At 45.8% G+C, this 27941-nt stretch overlaps 1 protein-coding gene across 1 annotated transcript in view; it reads left to right on the forward strand.

Moving 5' to 3' along the window:
• LOC122923502 (protein turtle homolog A-like) overlaps positions 1–24292 on the forward strand; it is a 38874-nt gene extending 14582 nt beyond the window's left edge. The window contains 18 exon segments of the mRNA XM_044274327.1: positions 496–636; positions 716–832; positions 7060–7210; positions 9728–9851; positions 11759–11934; positions 12080–12330; positions 13589–13673; positions 14358–14531; positions 17149–17194; positions 19036–19178; positions 19181–19266; positions 19268–19411; positions 19413–19749; positions 19752–20180; positions 20183–20265; positions 20267–20356; positions 20358–20590; positions 24232–24292. Of these exon segments, the coding sequence (XP_044130262.1) occupies positions 496–636; positions 716–832; positions 7060–7210; positions 9728–9851; positions 11759–11934; positions 12080–12330; positions 13589–13673; positions 14358–14531; positions 17149–17194; positions 19036–19178; positions 19181–19266; positions 19268–19411; positions 19413–19749; positions 19752–20180; positions 20183–20265; positions 20267–20356; positions 20358–20590; positions 24232–24292 (2871 nt within the window).
• Positions 24293–27941: the final 3649 nt, after the last annotated feature.

Genomic DNA, 27941 nt, shown 5'->3' on the forward strand with positions numbered 1-27941 from the left:
ATGGGGGCGGGGCTGTGACTACCTCTCGGACAGGATGTACAGGCAGGTTGTCAGCAGTAATAGATGTTCCTGTAGTATAAGGTGTGTATTATATCAGTGATGTCATCAGCAGGGGGCGGGGCTGTGACTACCTCTCGGACAGGATGTACAGGCAGGTTGTCAGCAGTAATAGATGTTCCTGTAGTATAAGGTGTGTGATCTCATGTTATTATATCAGTGATGTCATCAGCAGGGGGCGGGGCTGTGACTACCTCTCGGACAGGATGTACAGGCAGGTTGTCAGCAGTAATAGATGTTCCTGTAGTATAAGATGTGGATCACATGTTATTATATCAGTGATGTCATCAGCAGGGGGCGGGGCTGTGACTACCTCTCAGTCATGATGTACAGACAGGTTGTCAGCAGTAATAGCTGGTGTCGGTGATGTCAGTAATGGGGCCGGGGTTCCTGACTGGAGCAGACCTCAGTCCAGCACTAAATCTTCCTCTTTCCTAGTTCCCTGGATGGTACCTACAAGAGGACGGGTCTATCGTGGTGGCCATGGGTAATGACGACGCTCCTGGTACTTACACCTGTACCCCATACAACAGCTATGGCACAGCCGGCAAGTCACTGCCCACCATGGTGATCTTAAAGGTACAGTGACACAGCAGGCAGTGTACTCTGTCAGTGTATTGAGATCTACTGTTTGTCTCACTGTTTGTCACATCAATAGGACCCTCCATCGTTCATCGATCTCCCAAAGGACGAGTACTTCCAGGATGTGGGGAGAGAGCTCACTGTCCCCTGCTCGGCATTAGGGGACCCTTCCCCCATCATCCGCTGGACCAAGGTGAGGGAGCGGCTGTGCTCCAGGATGTTGCACTTTTCCCTCATTCTCTTGCAGCCTGCAGCAGGTTTTCCTTCTATTTTCTTCCTGTAAAGGACCCCCGCCGATCTGACTGATGGCCGATCCTGGGGATAGGTCATGAACATGGTAAACCGGACAACCCCCTAAAGCGCCTTCCTTGGCCTAACAACATAACTTATAGACTCTGCCAATTGTGCACATCTGGACATTGCAAAATTTCAACTTTTCTTAGCAAACCTCCTGAGGTGCATTCCTCTTGTGGTCTGCAGCATGTCTGATCTTCAGGATTTCCTAGATTTCATTGTGTGTGTCTGTACGCTGTGCTACTTCTCCTGAGGTGCAGTCCTCTTGTGGTCTGCAGCATGTCTGATCTTCAGGATTTCCTAGATTTCATTTTGTGTGTCTGTACGCTGTGCTACTTCTCCTGAGGTGCAGTCCTCCTGTGGTCTGCAGCATGTCTGATCTTCAGGATTTCCTGGATTTCATTCTGTGTGTCTGTACGCTGTGCTACTTCTCCTGAGGTGCAGTCCTCCTGTGGTCTGCAGCATGTCTGATCTTCAGGATTTCCTGGATTTCATTGTGTGTGTCTGTACGCTGTGCTACTTCTCCTGAGTTGCAGTCCTCCTGTGGTCTGCAGCATGTCTGATCTTCAGGATTTCCTAGATTTCATTTTGTGTGTCTGTACGCTGTGCTACTTCTCCTGAGGTGCAGTCCTCCTGTGGTCTGCAGCATGTCTGATCTTCAGGATTTCCTGGATTTCATTGTGTGTGTCTGTACGCTGTGCTACTTCTCCTGAGTTGCAGTCCTCCTGTGGTCTGCAGCATGTCTGATCTTCAGGATTTCCTGGATTTCATTGTGTGTGTCTGTACGCTGTGCTACTTCTCCTGAGGTGCATTCCTCCTGTGGTCTGCAGCGTGTCTGATCTTCAGGATTTCCTGGATTTCATTGTGTGTGTCTGTACGCTGTGCTACTTCTCCTGAGGTGCAGTCCTCTTGTGGTCTGCAGCATGTCTGATCTTCAGGATTTCCTGGATTTCATTGTGTGTGTCTGTACGCTGTGCTACTTCTCCTGAGGTGCAGTCCTCCTGTGGTCTGCAGCATGTCTGATCTTCAGGATTTCGTAGATTTCATTGTGTGTGTCTGTACGCTGTGCTACTTCTCCTGAGGTGCAGTCCTCCTGTGGTCTGCAGCATGTCTGATCTTCAGAATTTCCTAGATTTCATTGTGTGTGTCTGTACACTGTGCTACTTCTCCTGAGGTGCAGTCCTCCTGTGGTCTGCAGCATGTCTGATCTTCAGGATTTCCTGGATTTCATTTTGTGTGTCTGTATGCTGTGCTACTTCTCCTGAGGTGCAGTCCTCCTGTGGTCTGCAGCATGTCTGATCTTCAGGATTTCCTGGATTTCATTGTGTGTGTCTGTACGCTGTGCTACTTCTCCTGAGTTGCAGTCCTCCTGTGGTCTGCAGCATGTCTGATCTTCAGGATTTCCTGGATTTCATTGTGTGTGTCTGTACGCTGTGCTACTTCTCCTGAGGTGCATTCCTCCTGTGGTCTGCAGCATGTCTGATCTTCAGGATTTCCTGGATTTCATTGTGTGTCTGTACGCTGTGCTACTTCTCCTGAGGTGCAGTCCTCTTGTGGTCTGCAGCATGTCTGATCTTCAGGATTTCCTGGATTTCATTGTGTGTGTCTGTACGCTGTGCTACTTCTCCTGAGGTGCAGTCCTCCTGTGGTCTGCAGCATGTCTGATCTTCAGGATTTCCTGGATTTCATTGTGTGTGTCTGTACGCTGTGCTACTTCTCCTGAGGTGCAGTCCTCCTGTGGTCTGCAGCATGTCTGATCTTCAGGATTTCGTAGATTTCATTGTGTGTGTCTGTACGCTGTGCTACTTCTCCTGAGGTGCAGTCCTCCTGTGGTCTGCAGCATGTCTGATCTTCTGAATTTCCTAGATTTCATTGTGTGTGTCTGTACGCTGTGCTACTTCTCCTGAGGTGCAGTCCTCCTGTGGTCTGCAGCATGTCTGATCTTCAGGATTTCCTGGATTTCATTTTGTGTGTCTGTATGCTGTGCTACTTATCCTGAGGTGCAGTCCTCCTGTGGTCTGCAGCATGTCTGATCTTCAGGATTTCCTGGATTTCATTGTGTGTGTCTGTACGCTGTGCTACTTCTCCTGAGTTGCAGTCCTCCTGTGGTCTGCAGCATGTCTGATCTTCAGGATTTCCTGGATTTCATTGTGTGTGTCTGTACGCTGTGCTACTTCTCCTGAGGTGCATTCCTCCTGTGGTCTGCAGCATGTCTGATCTTCAGGATTTCCTGGATTTCATTGTGTGTCTGTACGCTGTGCTACTTCTCCTGAGGTGCAGTCCTCTTGTGGTCTGCAGCATGTCTGATCTTCAGTATTTCCTGGATTTCATTGTGTGTGTCTGTACGCTGTGCTACTCCTCCTAAGTTGCAGTCCTCCTGTAGTCTGCAGCATGTCTGATCTTCAGAATTTCCTGGATTTCATTGTGTGTGTCTGTACGCTGTGCTTCTTCTCCTGAGGTGCATTCCTCCTGTGGTCTGCAGCATGTCTGATCTTCAGGATTTCCTAGATTTCATTGTGTGTGTCTGTACGCTGTGCTACTTCTCCTGAGGTGCAGTCCTCTTGTGGTCTGCAGCATGTCTGATCTTCAGGATTTCCTAGATTTCATTTTGTGTGTCTGTACGCTGTGCTACTTCTCCTGAGGTGCAGTCCTCCTGTGGTCTGCAGCATGTCTGATCTTCAGGATTTCCTGGATTTCATTGTGTGTGTCTGTACGCTGTGCTACTTCTCCTGAGGTGCAGTCCTCCTGTGGTCTGCAGCATGTCTGATCTTCAGGATTTCCTGGATTTCATTGTGTGTGTCTGTACGCTGTGCTACTTCTCCTGAGTTGCAGTCCTCCTGTGGTCTGCAGCATGTCTGATCTTCAGGATTTCCTAGATTTCATTTTGTGTGTCTGTACGCTGTGCTACTTCTCCTGAGGTGCAGTCCTCCTGTGGTCTGCAGCATGTCTGATCTTCAGGATTTCCTGGATTTCATTGTGTGTGTCTGTACGCTGTGCTACTTCTCCTGAGTTGCAGTCCTCCTGTGGTCTGCAGCATGTCTGATCTTCAGGATTTCCTGGATTTCATTGTGTGTGTCTGTACGCTGTGCTACTTCTCCTGAGGTGCATTCCTCCTGTGGTCTGCAGCGTGTCTGATCTTCAGGATTTCCTGGATTTCATTGTGTGTGTCTGTACGCTGTGCTACTTCTCCTGAGGTGCAGTCCTCTTGTGGTCTGCAGCATGTCTGATCTTCAGGATTTCCTGGATTTCATTGTGTGTGTCTGTACGCTGTGCTACTTCTCCTGAGGTGCAGTCCTCCTGTGGTCTGCAGCATGTCTGATCTTCAGGATTTCGTAGATTTCATTGTGTGTGTCTGTACGCTGTGCTACTTCTCCTGAGGTGCAGTCCTCCTGTGGTCTGCAGCATGTCTGATCTTCAGAATTTCCTAGATTTCATTGTGTGTGTCTGTACACTGTGCTACTTCTCCTGAGGTGCAGTCCTCCTGTGGTCTGCAGCATGTCTGATCTTCAGGATTTCCTGGATTTCATTTTGTGTGTCTGTATGCTGTGCTACTTCTCCTGAGGTGCAGTCCTCCTGTGGTCTGCAGCATGTCTGATCTTCAGGATTTCCTGGATTTCATTGTGTGTGTCTGTACGCTGTGCTACTTCTCCTGAGTTGCAGTCCTCCTGTGGTCTGCAGCATGTCTGATCTTCAGGATTTCCTGGATTTCATTGTGTGTGTCTGTACGCTGTGCTACTTCTCCTGAGGTGCATTCCTCCTGTGGTCTGCAGCATGTCTGATCTTCAGGATTTCCTGGATTTCATTGTGTGTCTGTACGCTGTGCTACTTCTCCTGAGGTGCAGTCCTCTTGTGGTCTGCAGCATGTCTGATCTTCAGGATTTCCTGGATTTCATTGTGTGTGTCTGTACGCTGTGCTACTTCTCCTGAGGTGCAGTCCTCCTGTGGTCTGCAGCATGTCTGATCTTCAGGATTTCCTGGATTTCATTGTGTGTGTCTGTACGCTGTGCTACTTCTCCTGAGGTGCAGTCCTCCTGTGGTCTGCAGCATGTCTGATCTTCAGGATTTCGTAGATTCATTGTGTGTGTCTGTACGCTGTGCTACTTCTCCTGAGGTGCAGTCCTCCTGTGGTCTGCAGCATGTCTGATCTTCTGAATTTCCTAGATTTCATTGTGTGTGTCTGTACGCTGTGCTACTTCTCCTGAGGTGCAGTCCTCCTGTGGTCTGCAGCATGTCTGATCTTCAGGATTTCCTGGATTTCATTTTGTGTGTCTGTATGCTGTGCTACTTATCCTGAGGTGCAGTCCTCCTGTGGTCTGCAGCATGTCTGATCTTCAGGATTTCCTGGATTTCATTGTGTGTGTCTGTACGCTGTGCTACTTCTCCTGAGTTGCAGTCCTCCTGTGGTCTGCAGCATGTCTGATCTTCAGGATTTCCTGGATTTCATTGTGTGTGTCTGTACGCTGTGCTACTTCTCCTGAGGTGCATTCCTCCTGTGGTCTGCAGCATGTCTGATCTTCAGGATTTCCTGGATTTCATTGTGTGTCTGTACGCTGTGCTACTTCTCCTGAGGTGCAGTCCTCTTGTGGTCTGCAGCATGTCTGATCTTCAGTATTTCCTGGATTTCATTGTGTGTGTCTGTACGCTGTGCTACTCCTCCTAAGTTGCAGTCCTCCTGTAGTCTGCAGCATGTCTGATCTTCAGAATTTCCTGGATTTCATTGTGTGTGTCTGTACGCTGTGCTTCTTCTCCTGAGGTGCATTCCTCCTGTGGTCTGCAGCATGTCTGATCTTCAGGATTTCCTGGATTTCATTGTGTGTGTCTGTACGGTGTGCTACTTCTCCTGAGGTGCAGTCCTCCTGTGGTCTACAGCATGTCTGATCTTCAGGATTTCCTGGATTTCATTTTGTGTGTCTGTACGCTGTGCTACATCTCCTGAGGTGCAGTCCTCCTGTGGTCTGCAGCATGTCTGATCTTCAGGATTTCCTGGATTTCATTGTGTGTGTCTGTACGCTGTGCTACTTCTCCTGAGGTGCAGTCCTCCTGTGGTCTACAGCATGTCTGATCTTCAGGATTTCCTGGATTTCATTTTGTGTGTCTGTACGCTGTGCTACTTCTCCTGAGGTGCAGTCCTCCTGTGGTCTGCAGCATGTCTGATCTTCAGGATTTCCTGGATTTCATTGTGTGTGTCTGTACGCTGTGCTACTTCTCCTGAGGTGCAGTCCTCCTGTGGTCTGCAGCATGTCTGATCTTCAGGATTTCCTGGATTTCATTGTGTGTGTCTGTACGCTGTGCTACTTCTCCTGAGGTGCAGTCCTCCTGTGGTCTGCAGCATGTCTGATCTTCAGGATTTCCTGGATTTCATTTTGTGTGTCTGTACGCTGTGCTACTTCTCCTGAGGTGCAGTCCTCCTGTGGTCTGCAGCATGTCTGATCTTCAGGATTTCCTGGATTTCATTGTGTGTGTCTGTACGCTGTGCTACTTCTCCTGAGGTGCAGTCCTCCTGTGGTCTGCAGCATGTCTGATCTTCAGGATTTCCTGGATTTCATTGTGTGTGTCTGTACACTGTGCTACTTCTCCTGAGGTGCAGTCCTCCTGTGGTCTGCAGCATGTCTGATCTTCAGGATTTCCTGGATTTCATTGTGTGTGTCTGTACGCTGTGCTACTTCTCCTGAGGTGCAGTCCTCCTGTGGTCTGCAGCATGTCTGATCTTCAGGATTTCCTGGATTTCATTGTGTGTGTCTGTACGCTGTGCTACTTCTCCTGAGGTGCAGTCCTCCTGTGGTCTGCAGCATGTCTGATCTTCAGGATTTCCTGGATTTTATTGTGTGTGTCTGTACGGTGTGCTACTTCTCCTGAGGTGCAGTCCTCCTATGGTCTGCAGCATGTCTGATCTTCAGGATCTCCTGGATTTCATTGTGTGTGTCTGTACGCTGTGCTACTTCTCCTGAGGTGCAGTCCTCCTGTGGTCTACAGCATGTCTGATCTTCAGGATTTCCTGGATTTTATTGTGTGTGTCTGTACGGTGTGCTACTTCTCCTGAGGTCTGCAGCAGAGTGTGACCACCATTGTGACCTCTGGCCAGTCAGCGGTGAATATTGCTCTGAGGGCAGTCTTTTTGTCCTGCAGTTGGGGATGCCCGGGAAAAGTGTTGCTCAAATGGACGTCAATGGCAGTTTGTTATTTCGACCACTCACCAAGGAGGAACATGGCGAATGGGAGTGCACAGCAGCCAATCATGTGGCAAGTATCAGTGCACGCACCGCCGTCTTTGTTTTGGGTAAGTCATTTTTCCGTCCACACAGTGGTCAATAAAAGTTTTTTTAGACTGGTGAAATTTCGAACAGAACATACTGAAACTACTAAAACGTAAAGGCCCAAGGGATTTCTAAAAATATTCGTAGACTTTTCTCAATATTTAAAACTCACCATAGTAAATAACATGAAATAAAATGTAAAACAGGATATAGCACAGCGGTAAGGAACATTCATCCTTCTAGGGCGTCAGTAGGAGTATTGTGGAGTAATATTATTGTGTGCAATATATAGGAATTATCAGATAATATTATTACTACTATCATGTCATTAAAGGGGAGGAGCAAAAGGCAGATTTTGATTTATTATGACCATTTTATTATTATTCATTTTTTATTATTATTATTTTTGCATATTTTAACTGCCCGTATGCAAACTAAAAACTATCATAAATGTAAAAAGAACATGTAATATGTGCAAAATACAATGCAGAAATCATTAATATTCATAAAAAAATCCTTCTAAATGTTAAAGGGGTTGTCCAGCCGTTACTATCGATGACCTATCGTCAAGATAGGTCATCAATATCAGATCAGCTGGGTAGCAGGTATGGGGTCAGCTGTCTAACGAGGAGGTGGTCAGATCGGCGAGAGTACTGGGTATGGGGTCAGCTGTCTGACAAGGAGATGGTCAGACCGGCGTGGGTACAGATATCGGTTCAGCTGTTTGACAAGGAGGTGGGGGTACCGGGTCAGCTGTCTGACAAGGGGGTGGTCAGACCGGTGGGGGTACCAGGTATCGGGTCAGCTGTTTGACGAGGAGGTGGTCAGATCGGTGGGGGACCGGGTATCTGGTCAGCTCGGTGGAGGTACTGGGTCAGCTGTCTGACAATTGGGTGGTCAGACCGGTGGGGGGTACCGGATATCGGGTCAGCTGTCTGACAAGGAGGTGGTCAGAGTGGCGTGGGTACAGGGTATCGGGTCAGCTGTTTGACGAGTAGGTGGTCAGATCGGTGGGGGTACTGGGTATCGGGTCAGCTGTTTGATGAGGAGGTGGTCAGATCGCTGGGGGTACTGGGTCAGCTGTTTGATGAGGAGGTGGTCAGATCAGTGGGGGGAATAGGTCTCGGGTCAGCTGTCTGATGAGGAGGTAGTCAGATCGGTGGGGGGTACTGGGTATCGGGTCAGCTGTCTGACAAGGAGGTGGTCAGATCAGTGGGGGTATCAGGTACCGGGTCATCTGTCTGACGAGTAGGTGGTCAGATCGGTGGGGGTACTGGTTATCGGGTCAGCTGTTTGATGAGGAGGTGGTCAGATCGCTGGGGGTACTGGGTCAGCTGTTTGATGAGGAGGTGGTCAGATCAGTGGGGGGAATGGGTCTCGGGTCAGCTGTCTGATGAGGAGGTAGTCAGATCGGTGGGGGGTACTGGGTATCGGGTCAGCTGTCTGACAAGGAGGTGGTCAGATCAGTGGGGGTATCAGGTACCGGGTCATCTGTCTGACGAGGAGTTGGTCAGATTGGCGGGGTACGGGTGTCATCTGTCTGATGAGGAGGTGGTCAGATCAGTGGGGGGAATGGGTCTCGGGTCAGCTGTCTGATGAGGAGGTAGTCAGATCGGTGGGGGGTACTGGGTATCGGGTCAGCTGTCTGACAAGGAGGTGGTCAGATCAGTGGGGGTATCAGGTACCGGGTCATCTGTCTGACGAGGAGTTGGTCAGATTGGCGGGGTACGGGTGTCATCTGTCTGATGAGGAGGTGGTCAGATCGGCGGGGGTGCCGGGTCAGCTGTCTGACGAGGAGGTGGTCAGATCGGCAGGGGCACCGGGTCAGCTGTCTGACGAGGAGGTGGTCAAATCGTTGGCCGTACCAGGTCAGCTGTCTGACGAGGAGGTAGTCAGATCGGTGGGGGTACCGGGTTTCATCAGCTGTTTAAATTGGAGGCGGAGCTCCATGTGAGGGCCGCTTCCCGGTCATACACTAGACCTCGTCTCCTGTGTAGCGGTGGAGTAGTGGAATTACAAGCGCTCGCCCCGTTCACGGGTATTTGTATTACGCGGCACTTTCAAGAGGACGTGCAGCGTAATGAAGAGAAAGCAGCAGGTGCCAGGTGTCGGACCCCCGCCAATCAGATGATAGGTCATCAACATTAATGCCTGGACAATACCAATACATGAAAGAATCTATAGATCTACAGCTTTGTGCCAGTTTTTTGGGCGTAAAAAAAAAAAAGTTTTGGCACAGCCATATTTGTGCTAAAATTTGCTATCCCCCCTTCTTTTCAAACGTGGGCAGGGCTAAGTGGGAGGAGGCGTGGCCAGAAATGTTCTGACAAATGTATCAATTCTAAAGACAGAAAATGGCGCCAACAAAAGCACGGCACAAATCTGGGGCTACTGGGAGCAAGCGTTGATTTCATTCTCTGTCTTCAGGATGGCCCAAGGACACGCCCAAATTAGTTAAGAGGCGGGGCCAGTGGGTATGTAATAACTGGATATGATAAGCCATGTATGACCCGTGCCGTGACTCTTCTGACCCTCCGCAGGCACCAGCCCGCACGCGGTCAGCAATGTTTCGGCCCAGCCACTGGTATCGGCGGTGAACATCAGCTGGGAGGCAGGCTTCGATGGCGGATACTTCCAGCGGTTCAGCGTTTGGTATGCTCCGCTGTGAGTGTTTTTCTACTAACATAGGACAGAGATGCATCTCCCAGGGGTGGAGCGTGACCCTTCTGCTCCGTGTCACCCCTTATATTTACACCAGGATGGAAGGTTCTAATTAATTCTGCTTTTACATAAAACAGGAAAAATGTACGGTTCTGTTTTTGCATGTCTACTTTATACTGACTACTCCTCGCTGCTCCAGGCTGTTTTTTTATTTTATTTTTTTGCATTTTTATGGCTTTTGTAGGAAGCCTAAATCAAAACCCAAAACCCTAAAAGCTGAATTTCCTGGTGTTTTTTACAAATCAAAGAAAGTTTTATATATTATAAAATACCAATTTGATTTTATTTTTTACATTTTGAGATTTTGGTGCACAGCGGATCCATCTCTCTAACACGGCGTAGTGTGTGGTGACTGTAGCGTATGTGGGGGGGGGGGGGGGTGATTTACACAGTCAGAGGTCAGACTATGGGGCCCAGAGGGAAGGAATTCTCAAATATATATTTTTTTCTATTTTCATTTGCAAAATGTTACACTTAAAAAATAAAAAAAATAAACATTTTGATTTCATTTTCATTTTGCCGACTTTTCTTAATTCCTGATAAATCGAGAATTACCGCCGGGGTCTGCACCTCTGCTTTGTAAAATGTTCCCCCAATTTTCCCTTTGTATTAAAGGGGTTCTCTGCGAATCGGAAATTAAGAGGGATGCTAAACATGGAAAGTTATGAAAAATTCATTCCCCCCCCCCCCCCCAATCCTAGAGAACCCCTTTAATCTTGTATATTACAAAATCCTGCCACAGATATCACATGAAAGTCTGCTATCTCAGCCGTTTCATCGCCCAACATAATGACTGGCCATGTTGGGGACTACAGGTTGCCGTTTTCCTCCTTCTGAAGGAAAGCTAATTTGCATAGTCTTCTTCCCATGGTGCATTGCCTCCGTACCTCAGCTCAGTCTCCTTAATGAGAACCAGAACCCCTCAGAGCAGCATAGGCCGCCCTCAATGTAGGTTGAATCTGATGATCCTCACAGGCCTCGGGAGATCTGGCAGACTTTCCTCTTATGTCTGTGGCCATCTTAAAGGGGAATCCACCTCCTGAATTTTTTTAAAGATTTTTCTTAAATGGGTTGATGCATCTCGCTGTTTCCATGGCTGAATGGGACTAAATGCTCGCCCCAAGTCACTACAGTGGGAGTTACAGGAACAGCGGCGCGCCCACCTGCCTGGGCTTAGTCCCATCTCACCAGGGAATCGGCGAGGTAGGACAACCCCTTGTCAGTAATTTCAAGTCAGACTGGTTGATAGAGATACACTGCGTGACAGCTTCCCAAACAACCGGTCTGTCTTGTGCTACTTTAGATAACGTCTTTGACCAGAAAACTGTGGGGTGTTAGACCATCTTCAGGTGGAGAACCCCTTTAACGTTTTCCTAAGATAACAGGACCTCATCAACATGGTAGTACCACCCTGACTGTATATAGTAAAAGTGATGATGCAGTGTACTATCAGTTCATCCCTCTTTTTAAGATCTCTGCTTGCTGGAATCATTTTATGTACTTCCAGAGGATGAGAGCCTCACCCAGTCCAGGTGGTGATCACTCAGTAGCAAGGCTTGTTAGGCGGGGAAATTCTGCAGTAAATTCAAGGATTTCAAAATCTGAACCACAGAATTTATTTTTATTTTTTTAATTGGTAAAACGTCAATCACTTGCTACTAAAGTCCGCCGCAGAAAGCTGTGGATGAAATGTACGAGGATTACATTCAATAACCGCAAGCAGAGATAGTACAAAGAGTCTTAAATGTATTATAAGGCTGCATTATCTGGAGTTCCCCTTTATACAGATGCCTCTAGCTTGAGTTGAATTGCCCCTAACCATTGCTGGATGTCTCTTGTGCTGCTGTCAGGGTAAAGCGGCTGTCACACGGTCACCACGAATGGATCTCCCTTTCGGCGCCGGTTGGAGCCAGTTCCTTGGTGGTGGAGAACCTTCAGGCCGACAGCCCCTACCAGTTCAGTGTTTTGTCCCAGAACAAGTTGGGCAGCGGGCCGTTCAGTGAGATTGTGACCGCCTCTCCTCTCAGTGAGTATACGGAAGAGACAAGAACCCTCCACTCCTGTCTGTCCGCCTTCGTTTTCCTCGTTGCCGGTGGTCTCCCCTTTTTCCGTCTCACAACTCCTAACCTCTTTCTCTGTCTTCAATACTCACTACTATTTTGGCCTCTCAGGTGTCCCACCCACCACATTGCCTCCTCCTGTACCCACCACAGACTCTAGAGATACCCTCACCCCTCCTCGCTTCCTGGAAGCCAACGAGACGTCCCGTGGAGTGCTGCTGACGTGGACACCTCCTCTGCGATCCTTGTATCCTCTACGTGGATACGGCCTAGAGTGTCGGCAGGATGAAGGAGACTGGGAGCTACTTGATGATGCCATACCCACAACGCAGACCGAGCTGCTCGTTCCCGGACTGGTTAAGGTGAGAAACCAGGGTAGACCGACCACCATCACTCTCTGTGGCGAAGAAACCTGTTAAGGATCTGTGAGCACATTACTGCCAGAGAGCCTTACAGGAACACATGTAGGCCCTGAGGTTCCTTAAGCATGCAGTGTGCTGCCATATGGTGCTTCCAATACAACACTGTATAAAATAAAATCTATTTTTCCCCTAGAGAAAGGGTACTCAAGTAGTTATGGTAAAGGTGAGGGTCCAGGTTGAACATAGACGGCTAGAATTATCAAGACCCCTAAAATTCATTAGGCCCTTAAACTTCTTTCAGACCTTACACCAGATCTTTAAAGCTAATCAGACCCCTAAGATTAATTCAGACCCTAAACTAGACACCAGTAATTAAAAAGATCCCAGACCAGGACTTAAAAAAACTCAGACTCCAGACTAGACTCCTAAATTAATTCACAAGCCAGACCACACCTCTAAAATTAATTCAGACCAGACTCCTAAAATTAATTCATACCCCAGACCAGACTCCTTAAATTAATTCACACCCCAGACCACACCTCTAAAATTTATTTACACCCCAGACCAGACTCCTAAAACTAATTCAGACCAGACTCCTAAAATTAATTCATACCCCAGACCAGACTCTTAAAATTAATTCACACACCAGACCAGACCCCTAAAATTCATTCAGACCAGACTCCTTAAATTAATTCACACCCCAGACCAGACTCCTAAAATTTATTCACATCCCAGACCACACCTCTAAATCAATTCAGACCCCAGACCAGAGATAAAATAGAAATCTATACTCATCGTTCCCTAGTCCTTTTAATTCTAGCCGTGCTACATATAACGTCCTGATGCTAGATCCGGGCCAGTCAGTGGTTGCGCTAGGTGTAATTTTAGGAGGAGACTTCTATGAAGGACGGTCTGCAGGGTTCAGAGGACTGTTCTCCACCATGTAAGTGCCCCCATCCTAGAAGAAAATACTATCTGTCATATGGTGTCTGATGGAGTGCGCCACAATGTTTTCTGTTAGAACAGTGCGGCTCCACCATATGGCCTGTCCATTAGACCCCCGAGGCACAGACTGGTTGATACCATCCTGTTCTGGAGAGCCGGATCTACATACATAGCTACACTTGTATCTGTGCCTAGTTTACATGGCGTACGTCTGTGTCCTGCGTGCAGCAGTGACAGGGCACCCCCTCCATTTACCCATACTACTGTGTGAGGAATACAGCCATAAACTAAATGCGGCTTGTTTGTTTTCCAGGACGCCATGTACGAGTTCCGCCTGGTGGCGTTTGCTGGGGATTACATCAGCGATCCCAGTAACTCTGTCAATATCTCCACAGCAGGTGAGTGGAGAAGAAGCCACTAGATGGCGCTGCATCCAAACGCTGCAGCCAGCATAGCCATAGAAGAATCAACAATTTATAAGGTAGTTCAATCCCCAGAGCTGAACTATTCTCACCTTAAGAATGCAACATTTTTTTTTTTTTTTTGCTTTATTTTTAAAACTTTCTTTATCTTTTTTTTTTTCAAGTCCAATATGCAATATTTTGATCACTTTTATAATGCATTACAGTGCGGTATACACATCAATGTCGCACTGACAGGCAGCCTGCTCGGTCATTACTCAGCTTATGTGCGTAGTGTACCTGGAGGCTACTGTTAGTCCTCGGACCTCCATGGCAACCCATCCAATTGGCACCACAAGTCTAAGCTGAGGGGAGGCGGATCGCCCTTTGTCTAACCACGTAGGTCCGCCCGGCATTGAATAGTATGCTACAGCTGATCAGTGCGGTGATTGGGGCGGAGGGCCACACCAACCTGAATTTGACTATAATATTTCTAATATGTTTGCCTTTAAAGGGGTTGCCTGTCCAATAAATACAATTTTGAAAAGTCTAAGGGTCAGAATTCAGTAAAATGATCCCCCGCCAGTGTGACCTCAAGCCCGTAGACTGACCTCAGGCTATGAGACTCTATGTGATGAGCTGGACATGCCCACTGATTTCTTGTGCCAAACTGTTCTACAGGGATGAAAGTCTACCCCTCGCAGACAGAGCATCCGGAGGTCCAGCAGAAGTCCCTGATGGCGGGTGTAGTTGGGGGTGCCTGTTTCCTTACCCTGGCGGTTATCCTCAGCACCATAGTGGCCTGTTGGATGAACCAGCGCCGGGCCAGACGAAGGCGCAAACGGAGGCAGCAAGGTAAGACAATACGATGGACCATTCAACTAGTTAGACGTTCATTTAGCAACCTGCAAGATGAGGATGAAAGATCTTTACATGATGCCCCATGATCCTTCCAAGACATCTGAAAGGAATACACTGCTTAGGAACATTTAGGTCTACCTGTTGAAACCAAAGGACAGTAGAGTTGGGTTCTGAAGACTGTCTGTTTAGTTTGATCCATCTGATGCCTATACTTATAGAAGATGATGGTATGGACCACAGTCTGTATTCCTTAATATAGTTAGACCTGGTCATAGACATGGTGATGGATGCTGTGATGGGGGTATGACCAGACTCTGTGAAGAACATTGATTGGCCTTCTGTGATATTTCTCCATCTGTAGATGCTTTATACATCTACCAGGGTTGTAGATGGGCCCAAACTGTTACGTGTGGTGATAAGCATATGTTCCAGGTCAAACTGGCCAGAGGTGCAGATAATCTTTGCCCCTGTGTTGATGATTAATTCCAGTCCATAGCTTCATGTCCCCGACAAACCCCCAAGTTTTTCAAAGTCCCTCATCCCTATGGCTAGAACTGTGGATGTGTCAGCTGAAGGAGATGAAATCGAGTTGTCTCTGGTCGGCTTTACTTACAGAAGGCCTGATAAGCTGGAAAGGAAAGAGAAACGTGCTCTCCTAGACTGACGTTAGATATGCGACAACAGAAGAGACCTTCCAATAACAGCTTGTAAACGATGATCTCGGACTGTCTAGGGTGCAGCCAAAGACTGGAAATTCTTTATATAACAAATATGGTGTATTCCTCTGACCTGATGAAGCAGCCCCGTAAAATGACGTATGTCCATCTAGCTGACAGTGGTTGGAGAAACAGGACCGGAATTCCTTTATAGTTCAGTGGGATCTACCTCACAAAGCTATATTTCATGTCCTTCTAAAGGCTGTAGAGCTTCTGCTGCTCGTTCAGGCAGATTACAATACAGAGTCATAATTCAAGCTCATTTCCCAAATATTTAGCTCCTTAGATATGTAAGGTATGTCACTGTTTTCCTGACGGATATACAACCCCTGTCTTCAGACCAAAGGCTCCACTGGAATCATTCCATTACTCCATGACTGCAGATCTGCATGAGTATGGTGCTACCACAGTGATGTATTGTCCACCGTTCATCAGCTCCACCTAAACATTGTCTTTTTTTGGATTGGTGTGTGAATGCACCCAGCCTGTGTGGCCTCCATATTTCTTTCCTTTGCTGTGTACATTATGTGGCCCCTGCTCTTGTGTTCACCCTGCATGTCCCCATCATACTAAACATGTTGGAACATTCATAGCCATAGATCTGGAGCAGAGAGGACCATGGATTTTTCAAGATCTTTTTATGGGTATTTCATGTCACGTAGTGGCTTTGGCCTAAAACCTCAATGTCAAGTAGTTTTCCGATGGCTTCTATGGTTATCGATGTCTATAACCCCAACCATAGGCCCATGATGCACAGGATTTGCTGTAACTGAAGCATCTTCATTTGTACTCTAATGGTTACGAGGCAGCTACGGGTGTTGTTTTCAGTACCTCAATCACATCTTCTATTAGCAGTCCACTTTTACAACGGATCGGTGGCCAGAAATCCAGCGCATGGTCTTAGATTTCCAAAAGCAATCGATCAAGTATGTGCCCTGTAACTAGCATGATTCTGCTGCCATGGTGCTAGATCAGACCTTCCTCCAGCAATACGTCAGGGATAGAGCTGCATTGTTTAGAATACAGATGTAGCAGTGCTGACTGTGATTGAATTGCTTCTCTTTAAATAACACATTACAGTGGCGCACTTTATATTGGCAAACTCAGCTCTCCTACATATGTACGTGGGACCTTTTATACGAAAACTAGTACAGGTGGTGCCCACAGCAACCATTTAAGCTTTCATTTCTTTTCTACCACCGGTGGAAAAGTGACAGCTGGGAAACATGGTATGGGCAATACCTCTAGTTTTTGACTAAGCCAATTTCGCAAACGTGAAGCTGATTTTTTTTATATATTGCCAAGGGACACCGTAAATTGTCAATTAGGAAAGGTCCAGTCTGGATGTCAAACTAGGAGAGTTGTCTATGTAAGGTACAGATTTCAAAGTGGTGGCTTTTAAACGGGTTGTCCATGATGACTTTTTTTCTTTAAAACCCTATGGGATCTGTGAAGGAAACTATACTTAACCTGCTTCCCACCACTCGGTTCTGACTCGGTCCCAGACTGTCTTTGACTGCTCTTGCGGTCCCCCACGTGTGTCACTACAGCCAATGACTGGCCTCAGCTGCTGGGTCCACGCTGCTTGAGCATGTCACCACCGAGGCCAGTCATAGGCTGCAACGACACATGGAATGTCGTCGGCGCGGCACGTTGACCGACGGAGACCAGAAGTGCAGGTTAAGTAAAGTTGCCTTCTCAGGAACCGTGGGGTGAGGATTAAAAAAACAACCCCTTTAAGACGTCTCGGCTACCGGTTAGATCCACATCTTCTTGGGATTACGTTCTTTGGACAGCTTAGCCACATGAAGATGATAAGTAGGTCAGACATACAGGTCACATTGGCTTGAGTTCTACTCCTCATTGATCCCTGTTGTGTTCTCATAACCTTCCAGATGCACCAATGGTCTTCTCCCAACCCAAGAAAGCTTCTCCTTCACAGTAAGTGTCTTCATGCTCATACGTCACTTCCCGTTCACTCATTTCATGCTGTCCATCTCTAGCTTCGATCAGTGCTTTTTTTTTTTCTTTTGCTTTACCTTTACGTCTTTATGCGCCAACCACCAATGAACCTACGACTGGTAGATCCTGCATGGTGGTGACAAGTCAAATTTTATCGGTGTTGTGTCCTCATGATCATACATCTCCTTCACAGTTGCACAGACCTTAGTGTTGACCTGTAGTTGGAGCGTAATGACTTTGAGGCCCTCTTCTAAAAGGTTTATCTGTCTTCAACGAAAGTAAATTTTGAAAGCCTTTCTTGGAGAACATTTTCGACAAAATTTGTCCCCTGAGTTTGTTGGATACCTTTCTCTTCTAACAATGTGATTTAGGCTCCATTCACACGTCCGCAATTGTGCAGAATGGATGAGGACCCATTCATTCTCTATGGGGACGGAATGGATGCTGACACCGACGATCTTCCAGTCTGCGGAGCGCGCTGCTGATCTTCTGGTCCGCGGCTCCGGAAAAAAATAGAACATGTCCTATTCTCATCCGCAATTGCGGACAAGAATAGGCATTTCTATGGGGGTGCCGGCCGGGTGTATTGCGGATCCGCAATACTCTACGGACATGTAAATGGACCGTTAATCTGCAGCAACTATATATATATTTTTTTTTTATTTTTTTTGGGTGGGTTGCTATGGGTTAACTCTTGTTTTTGTCAAGCGGTTGCCAGTTTTTATCTGAAGGTACTTTCACACTTGCGGCAGAGGATTCCGACAGGCAGTTCCGTCGCTGGAACTGCCTGCCGGATCCGGCAATCCGGACGCAAACGGATAGTATTTGTAGACAGATCCGGATGCGGATCCGTCTGACAAATGCATTGAAATACCGGATCCGTCTCTCGGGTGTCATCGGGAAAAACGGGTCCGGTATTTATTTATTTCACAGATTTAAGTCTGCGCATGCGGATCCGTTTTGTCGCAACATTATTACATTTCAATGAAAATTCAGGCAAGTGTTCAGGATTTTTGGCCGGAGAGAAAACTGCAGCATGCTGCTGTATTTTCTCCGGCCCAAAAAACGGAAGAGGGATTGAACTGATGCATTCTGAACGAATTTCTCTCCATTCAGAATGCATTAGGATTAGGCCTCTTTCACACAACCGTTTTTTTGTTTCCTTTTTGCGGGCTGTTTTTTGCGTTCCGTATACGGAACCATTAATTTAAATGGTTCCGCCAAAAAAACGTAATGTACTCCGTATGCATTCCGTTTCCGTATTTCCGTTCCGTTGAAAGATAGAACATGTCCTATTATTGCCCGCAAATCACGTTCCGTGGCTCTATTCAAGTCAATGGGTCCGTAAAAAAAAACGGAACACATACGGAAATGCATCCGTATGTCTTCCGTATCCGTTCCATTTTTTTCTGAACCATCTATTAAAAATGTTATGCCCAGCCCAATTTTTCTATGTAATTACTGTATACTGCATAAGCCATATGGAAAAACGGAACGGAAACAAAAAAAAAAAAAAAAAGGGATCCGTGAAAAACGGACCGCAAAACACTGAAATAGCCATACAGTAGTGTGAAAGAGGCCTTAAACTGATCAGTTATTTTCCGGTATTGAGCACCTAGGATGGAACTCAATGGTTGCATCCTCAATGAAAGATTCCACTCAAGAATGATGGTTATGATAATTTTACACTCCATTTCTAGCTTTAAGCATATATCCATTAGCTGAAGCGCCCTTTTTACTGACATTTTCACCGTATTCTTTTTGTTTAGTTTGTTTTTCCAAAAATGTTCTATTAAAATTTGTATTTTTTTATTTCTCAGAAATACTAATGGTTCTAACAGCCCCGACAGTCTCGTGAGGCTCAAGCTTCAAGTGTCACCATATGAAAGCTTCCGCAAGTCCCTGCACTTGGGTGAGAGGACTTTGAATAACCTCGGTGTGAGCCATGGAAGCAGCACGAGTGGCAATACACCATTTATGAGAGTCATGTTGGAGAGTGCGTCCCTTTGGAGAGGATAAGCCGCGGACCTGATGGGCGTTTTGTGGTAGAGTACAGACACCCGGTCAAACAGAGGTAGCATTCGAGGCTTTCCGTACGTGACGGAGACTGATCTCTATCCAGAGTTCAATGCCAGGGACTCATCGGACCTGAGCCAGTGCTCACAGGCCAAAACATACTTGCAGGTTTGCCAACTGCTCCGAGCGACCTGCAGAATCCTGGAGGGATGAAGTGAGGATGAGACCGAAGGCTACAGGCCAGACTCGTAAGGAAGCAAGAGAATCTGGCCACCGACAAGGGAGATATTTTGGTTGCAGCAGTAGCCCTTTGGAAGAAGCCAAGCCCTTTCGAATTCCAGATATTAGTCCTGTCACCTCTTCTGTGCCTCTTCCATACAGTCAGGTAGAAGAGGCACGGTGTGGAGAATCTGCTCAGATGGAAGGTGATTTGGAAAGGACTATTTCTACACTCCGAGAATCAGAGACTGACTGTTTCTCATCGTTGAGCACAGTAATTCGAGCACCTTCTTTACTGTTACAAAACCATTAGGTCTCAGTGACCATGCAAGCCAACTGAGACACAGCATGTCCACGCAGAGTGGCATCCTCCAATACTTGAGTTTACCCTTCTTTAAAGAGATGAGCGTGGACGGGGACTGGCCTGTGGAGGATGAGGCTCAGACCGGAACCTCAGAGGCAAGCTCCTCAGAGGCTGAAAAGAAAGAATCCACCAATAATGTACATCTGGATGATAGGACATTAATGGATGTTGATGGCACGAGTGGGGTCCGTAAAGAAGACTCTCCGTGTGCTCCCCACCAGTTGCTGTCCCTTGATTACTTGAGCTGCAAACAAGAGCAATCTGTGCCTGTGAAGTCCTTTCTGAAACCACCAGAACCGAATTTAGGGCCTGCAAAAGCAACCTTACCTGGTAGCCTCATGTGGACTCAAGCACCAGAAAACGTCGAACATTTAAGGTAGGGCAAAGAGCACACTGGGACCATGGAAATGCCCACCTGGATAATAGAGTTGGCCACCATAATCCTTCCCATTTTGGACTGTTCTTTAAAAGAACAGCCACTCTCAGTGTTCACAGACTTCCATGCTCTGGAAAAACAAAGACCACCAGTAGATAGATCCCTCTTTTTTGCATGGCTCTGAAAAGATCATGCGGAGCAGTCTGACCAGCCAGAGCAGTGGGAGAGGGAGTGTTTCGTTCCTTAGACCCCCCTCTCTCGCACAGTCTGTGGGGGGAAGCTACCTCAACTCACCATTAGGTGAAACCTCAAGTTGGTACAGCGGCGGGGGCTCCCAGGGCTCCAGTGCGGAGGACTACAGACACAGAAAGGACTCATTGTTGGCTACTGTAAGCAACAGGTAAACGAAAAAAGTAGATTAAAAAATGTTATAGACTTTGTAGAAAAGCCAGATTGATAAAAAATATATATTAACTCAACAGTCCTCTACCATTGCCATTCCGACGCTTCCAGGGCCCCACTGGTTTGTTCTCCCTGGTCTCTCTCGACAAGCAGGAATTAACTGTTCAATTACTCTCTGCAGCGGTGACCTGCAGCAGCCCATCTATACGTGTCGAGAGGGACCATAAAGTACAAAGCAGGGAGACATCTACAAGTCACAGGGTGTGGACTGATTTGCAGATTTCTGTTGTGGCTTTACCTACAGTCAGGTCCATAAATATTGGGACAACGACACAATTCTAACATTTTGGCTCTATACACCACCAACAATGGATGTGAGATGAAACAACAAGATGTGCTTTACCTGCAGGCTGTCAGCTGTAATTTGAGGGGATTTACATCCAAATCAGGTGAACGGTGCAGGAATTACAGCAGTTTGCATCTGTGCCTCCCACTTGTTAAGAAACCAAAAGTAATGGGACAGAATAATAATCATAATCAAACTTTCACTTTTAAAAACTTGGTTGCAAATCCTTTGCAGTTAATTACAGCCTGAGGTCTGGAACGCATAGACATCACCAGACGCTGGTCTCATCCCTGGTGGACGCTCTGCCCGGCCTCTACTGCAGCTGTCTTCAGTTCCTGCTTGTTCTTGGGGCATTTTCCCTTCAGTTTTGTCTTCAGCAAGTAAAGAGCATGCTCAATCGGATTCAGGTCCGGGGATTGACTCGGCCATTGCAGAACCTTCCACTTCTTTCCCTTAAACTCTTTGGTTGCTTTTGCAGTATGCTTTGGGTCATTGTCCATCTGCACTGTGAAGCGCCGTCCAATGAGTTCTGAAGCATTTGGCTGAATATGAGCAGATAATATTGCCCGAAACACTTCAGAATCCATCCTGCTGCTTTTGTCAGCAGTCACATCATCAATAAATACAAGAGAAGCAGTTCCATTGGCCGCCATACATGCCCACGCCATGACACTACCACCACCATGCTTCACTGATGAGGTGGTATGCTTAGGATCATGAGCAGTTCCTTTCCTTCTCCATACTCTTCCCTTCCCATCACTGATGGTACAATTTGATCTTGGTCTCATCTGTCCATAGGATGTTGTTCCAGAACTGTGAAGGCTTTTGTAGATGTTGTTTGGCAAACTCTAATCTGGCCTTCCTGTTTTGAGGCTCACCAATGGTTTACATCTTGTGGTGAACCCTCTGTATTAACTCTGGTGAAGTCTTCTCTGATTGTTGACTTTGACACACATACACCTACCTCCTGGAGAGTGTTCTAGATGTGGCCAACTGTTATGAGGGTGTTTTCTTCACCAGGGAAGGAATTATTCGGTAATCCACCACAGTTGTTTTCCGTGGTCTTTCGGTGTTGCAGAGCTCACCGGTGTGTTCCTTCTTTTAAGGATGTTCCAAACTGTTGTTTGGCCGCGCCTAATGTTTTTGCTATCTCTAGATGGGTTTGTGGTGTTTTTTCAGCCTAATGATGGCTTCACTGATAGTGACCGCTCTTTGGATCTCATCTTGAGAGTTGACAGCAACAGATTCCAAATGCAAATAGCAGACTGGAAATGACCTCTGGACCTTTTATCTGCTCATTGTAATTGGGATAATGAGGGAATAACACACAGCTGGCCATGGGACAGCCGAGAAGACAATTGTCCCATTACTTCTGGTCCCTTAACAAGTGGGAGCCAACATCTGCAAACTGCTGTAATTCCCTGCACCGTTCACCTGATTGGATGTTAAAACCCCTCAAATTACAGCTGACAGTCTGCAGTAAAGCACATCTTGTCCGTTTCATTTCAAATTCCATTGTGGTGGTGTATAGAGCCCAAAAATGTTACAATTGTGTCAATGTCCCAATATTTATGGACCTGACTGCATGCAGATACCTAAAGCCGATCATGTAAAATAATCAGAAAAATTACTGAATTCCTGCAGCTCCAGTACTGAGGTGGCCCCTGGACTGACATGTTACCTGCCTGCACAGGGGACATCACAACATGTCATCCATGGGGGGCAGTACGCAGAGATTTACAGGGGACCAGCAGACCACTGGGAAGGTGTATATTTTACATGATTATCTACTCCTGCACAATATGGTTGCAAATTTTGCTTCCCCCATTGAAGCTCATGATAAAAAATCTGCACGGCAGGTCAGTTTCCATGAGGGAATGTTCCACAACATGTCTATGACTTTCGCTGAAATTTCATTCATTTCCATTTCCCTGCTATCTGTTTTGGCATAGATTTCCAAGCACAAAATCCCCTTGCAAACTCGCCCGAAATTACTCCCTACATACAAGAATATAACTACTATAATACTGCCTCCTATGTACAAGAATATACCTACTATAATACTGCTCCTATGTACAAGAATATAACTACTATAATACTGCTCCTATGTACAAGAATATAACTACTATAATACTGCCTCCTATGTACAAGAATATAACTACTATAATACTGCTCCTATGTATAGAATATAACTACTATATACTGCTCCTATGTACAAGAATATAACTACTATAATACTGCTCCTATGTACAAGAATATAACTACTATAATACTGCTCCTATGTATAAGAATATAACTACTATAATACTGCTCCTATGTATAAGAATATAACTACTATAATACTGCTCCTATGTACAAGAATTAACTACTATAATACTGCCCCTATGTACAAGAATATAACTACTATAATACTGCCCCTATGTACAAGAATATAACTACTATAATACTGCTCCTATGTATAAGATATAACTACTATAATACTGCCTCCTATGTACAAGAATATAACTACTATAATACTGCCTCCTATGTACAAGAATATAACTACTATAATACTGCCCCTATGTACAAGAATAACTACTATAATACTGCTCCTATGTACAAGAATATAACTACTATAATACTGCTCCTATGTACAAGAATATAACTACTATAATACTGCTCCTATGTACAGGAATATAAACTACTATAATACTGCCTCCTATGTACAAGAATTAACTACTATAATACTGCTCCTATGTACAAGAATATAACTACTATAATACTGCTCCTATGTACAAGAATATAACTACTATAATACTGCTTCTATGTACAAGAATATACTACTATAATACTGCTTCTATGTACAAGAATATAACTACTATAATACTGCTCCTATATACAAGAATATAACTACTATATACTGCCCCTATGTACAAGAATATAACTACTATAATACTGCTCCTATGTACAAGAATATAACTACTATAATACTGCTCCTATGTACAAGAATGTAACTACTATAATACTGCTCCTATGTACAGGATATAACTACTATAATACTGCTCCTATGTACAGGAATATAACTACTATAATACTGCTCCTATGTACAAGAATATAACTACTATAATACTGCCCCTATGTACAAGAATATAACTACTATAATAATGCCCCTATGTAACAAGAATATAACCAGTATATGCACATCTCTAAAATAATTTGGTATGTGTGATATTTACATAATGTAAAATACAAAAATTTAAAATCCTTTCAAAATGTTTCGCATAATGATGTAGGTGCACTCGTGCTCTGTACAGGAGGAATACATCTGTGGATGAGAACTACGAATGGGACTCTGAGTTCACACCTGGAAGTTGATCTTCTGGATGCTCTCCAGGTTTATCGTAGCGGTAACAGTGGCCAACCATTGCCACCATCTCTGCAGGGGAGGTTGAAAGACAAAGTGAGTTGCTTTAATTTCCTTACTAGCAGAAGGACCGGCTTCGCTCGGGTATATTTCATCTATTTCATTGAATGTTTCTGTGTGTCGTTAAAGGATATCGACAGTATCCCCATAACAGTGACCTCTACAGCACCCCACCCCTTAACCGTGAACTCCACACTACCCCGCCACTTAAAATGGGATCTTCACAACAGCCCATCCCCTTAACTTTGACCTCCACAGTGCCCTGCCCTTTAATAATAGGGCTACACAAAACATGTGTCGCGCAACATTTTGTACCAACAATTTTAATAATGATAGGCTATGGTGTCGCACTGCGACATTTGACATGCTGAGACACAACATTTTTCGGCAACTGACGTGTCGCAGTCGCAGCATGTCGCAGTGCGACACCATAGCCTATGATTATAAAAATTGTCGCGTGACACATGTAGCAGTGTAGTTGTTCCCTCTTTGTCATGCAACTTATTGTCGTCCTGTAGCCCCAGCCTAAAGCTGACCTACAGCAGTGAAGAAAAATGGATGGGTTGTTATGGAAACCTGGAGTAAAGCTGATAAAAGTCATGTGACCATGTGTATGGCAGTTGGGATATGAAGAGAGAGACTCGCAGGCTTATATTGGCTAATGCAGGTCATTTTTGGGAATATCTCAGGACCGGTACCTGCTAGAGAGCTGAGACCCCTGCAAGATTTATTTCCAGGTATTAAGGAATGTGTATACCAAGTTTCGTGGAAAAAGATGGTTGCATTTTTGAGTGATCGCGGAACATACATACATATATACGTTCTACTTTATATATATATATATATATATATATATATATATAGATTTTTCCAGAGAAATCGTTTTCTACTCCAGTCACATCCAATGCTGCCTTCACATTGCCCTTGTAGTTTACCTACAGTATATGCTTTCAGGCACAGGACTAGAGGAAAGCTATGGAACTCTGATCCTCACCCTTCACTGTGTAATGAACATAGCTTTGGATGTGAATGGAGATTATTACAGCATGGCCTGGGAAATGCCGTTGTTCTGACAAAACCAATAGATTTTTCCAGTCACTTACTTGCAGTCTACGAGTTACCAGTCTATGTGATGGTATTAACAGTGGAGTCAAAGTGAACTGGCATGAATCCTGGCCAGCCGGGAGTCCTGGGAGATCTGTAGACCATTGGTCAGCTACAGAGATCACAGCCCCCTCCTCTGTGCTGTACTCAGGACAACAAGAACATTGGGTTCTCCCAAGGGAATCATAAAGGGCCACACGCCAAGGATTCCCAGAAGCTGAGTGTGGGGACTGCCAGGAAATCCTGATTTGGGCCTGGCGATTTCCCACAAATGAGATGGTGGCATCTGAGGGCCTCAGTGTAAAGATCAGACACCAATGTGAGGCCACCAGGAGACATCAGGTACACATGAGGTCAACTAGCTTCAAGCCAACAATGCCTAACGAGGAATCCAACACAATTAAAGAAATAGGCCAACATCCCAAAAATTTGTAGTCATGGCTTCCTAACCAATTAATAGACTGTATGCTTGTGCGATCCGGTTCAGTCTACAAGATGGCCGCCTAGACTGCCTAAACAGTGGCTCCATCTTAATGCTGAAAGGTGCCCGGTGTGCCTTCAAAAGGTGTTGGCCAAAAGCTAGTTTATGTGTTTTCACAGAGGAGAAAGGGGCTGCTGAACCTGTTCTTCCCCGACATCATATGTCGGGAGCTCCTGATGGACATTAGCATGTCAGCTGGCCCTGCTGAAAATGGTGGGTTTGTCCTAATAGTTTAATGTATATGGAGGCCTTAAAGGGGTTGTCCTACGACAAGAACAGCTGATAAGTATCTTATCAATGGAGTTCCAAACCGCTGGGACACCTGAGATCACTTAAAAAGGGTCCCGGAGAAAACAGAGAGGTCCATTCATTCACAGCCAGAGAGGCCAATATCCTCTGGCAATGCCAAAGAAAATGACTTCGGAACTCTTGTTTCTCCCGACTTCCAGGTAGATGATACGAAGAGTCAGGAAGCCCCCATACACATACAATTGTCAGCTGGTCAGCTTAACAATATATAGTGTTTAGCCTCATTCTGCAGGATATGCCTAGCAGCTCTTGTCTTCTGCCTGAGTGACCACTATCTGAGTACAGGTCGTAGCTCCCACCTCGGTAAAGGTGGCTGTTCATAGAACACCCCACTATCTACATCATTATAAACATAGAGGCTCAGCCCGGTGTAAAGATTTGGCTAGGGTGAGAGCTCTTCTACATGACTTCTCTTAATTGTAGACCAATAAGACATACATTGCCTTTTCTGAGGATCCCCCAGGAGATAGGCTAGCTCTTCATGGAAAAAAAACATGGATGCTTTCCTTACAAGGCCTGGTGCACAAAACGGAATAAGACAACATCTTAATAAGGATTTACAAGAAAGACATCATTCTGTGTGTAATTATGATAATCACACCTTGGGGATAAGGAGCCTCCCTTGTGAAAGAGTAGATGGCTTAGAAATTTTCCACTCAGTGAGAATTGTCCATTGAATTACCCCTTGATCATGGAAAGTGAAGGTAGGAGCTGAAATGTGCAAGTAGAGGCTTGACTAGAACGGAACCAGATATTACATGCTATACATATTCCACAAGTGCGTTAGTCTATGCCCCAGTGCAACCCTCTAAAGGTTATATCATTGGTTTATGTTCCCAACCAATATTCCCCCCACACACACACAAAAATTGATCTCCATGAACGGTGGAAATAACTTGACGAGCATCTTTCAACAAAAAAATTGAGGGACCTCAAGAGGAATCAAACTCATTGTTTTGTCTTTTCTTCTGCAGACTTAAAGCTTTCTTCAGAGGCGGCTCCATGCCCGGCTGTTCGGGACCGGTGGATGCGCTGGACAGCCGCTACCCTCAGGCACTTTCCAGCCCAGAAGAGCGTTGCGCAGCATTGAAGGAGGAGTTTTTAGAATATCAGAGGCGTAGACAGGCAGCACAGAAAATACACACAAGAAACAAAGACTACGACGAGTGTTTTGAACAAGCGACACTGTTATGACCCCCGTTGTTGTTCCCTAGACTGGAACATTCATGCGCAACAAGACCAGAAGGGACACTGTTACTGAGGTCATTATCAGGGGTATTTCATCTCTAGTCTGAGTTTACCAATACCGGCCAAATAAACAGCAGGGTTATTGTCAGTGAGTATAACCAGAAGTGCAGTGATCTGGGATTGATCACCTTGGCATTATGTATGACCCCATTGCGGTTCCACAAAGTGAAAATGAATGGCTACAGATCTGTAAAATCGTATGATATTCCTCAAATCTAGCCAAACTAAACTAGATATTATTCCATTAAGACCACTGCCTGTGGCGTCACAGGGCCTGAACTTGTCCCGTACATGGTTTACATGGTGACAGCCCACATCCATATACAAGATAAGGATCAATTCTTACAAAACATTACTAGATGCATAGTTGTGTCAGGAGAAAGTGCTTGCCTCTAAAGAGTTATCTTGGATAAGAGTAGCCAGTTGCCCTCAGAACGGCCTCTGGATGCCTCTCAGGG

The sequence above is a fragment of the Bufo gargarizans genome, unplaced genomic scaffold (assembly GCF_014858855.1).
Source record: "Bufo gargarizans isolate SCDJY-AF-19 unplaced genomic scaffold, ASM1485885v1 original_scaffold_1671_pilon, whole genome shotgun sequence".
Classification (NCBI taxonomy): Eukaryota; Metazoa; Chordata; class Amphibia; order Anura; family Bufonidae; genus Bufo; species Bufo gargarizans.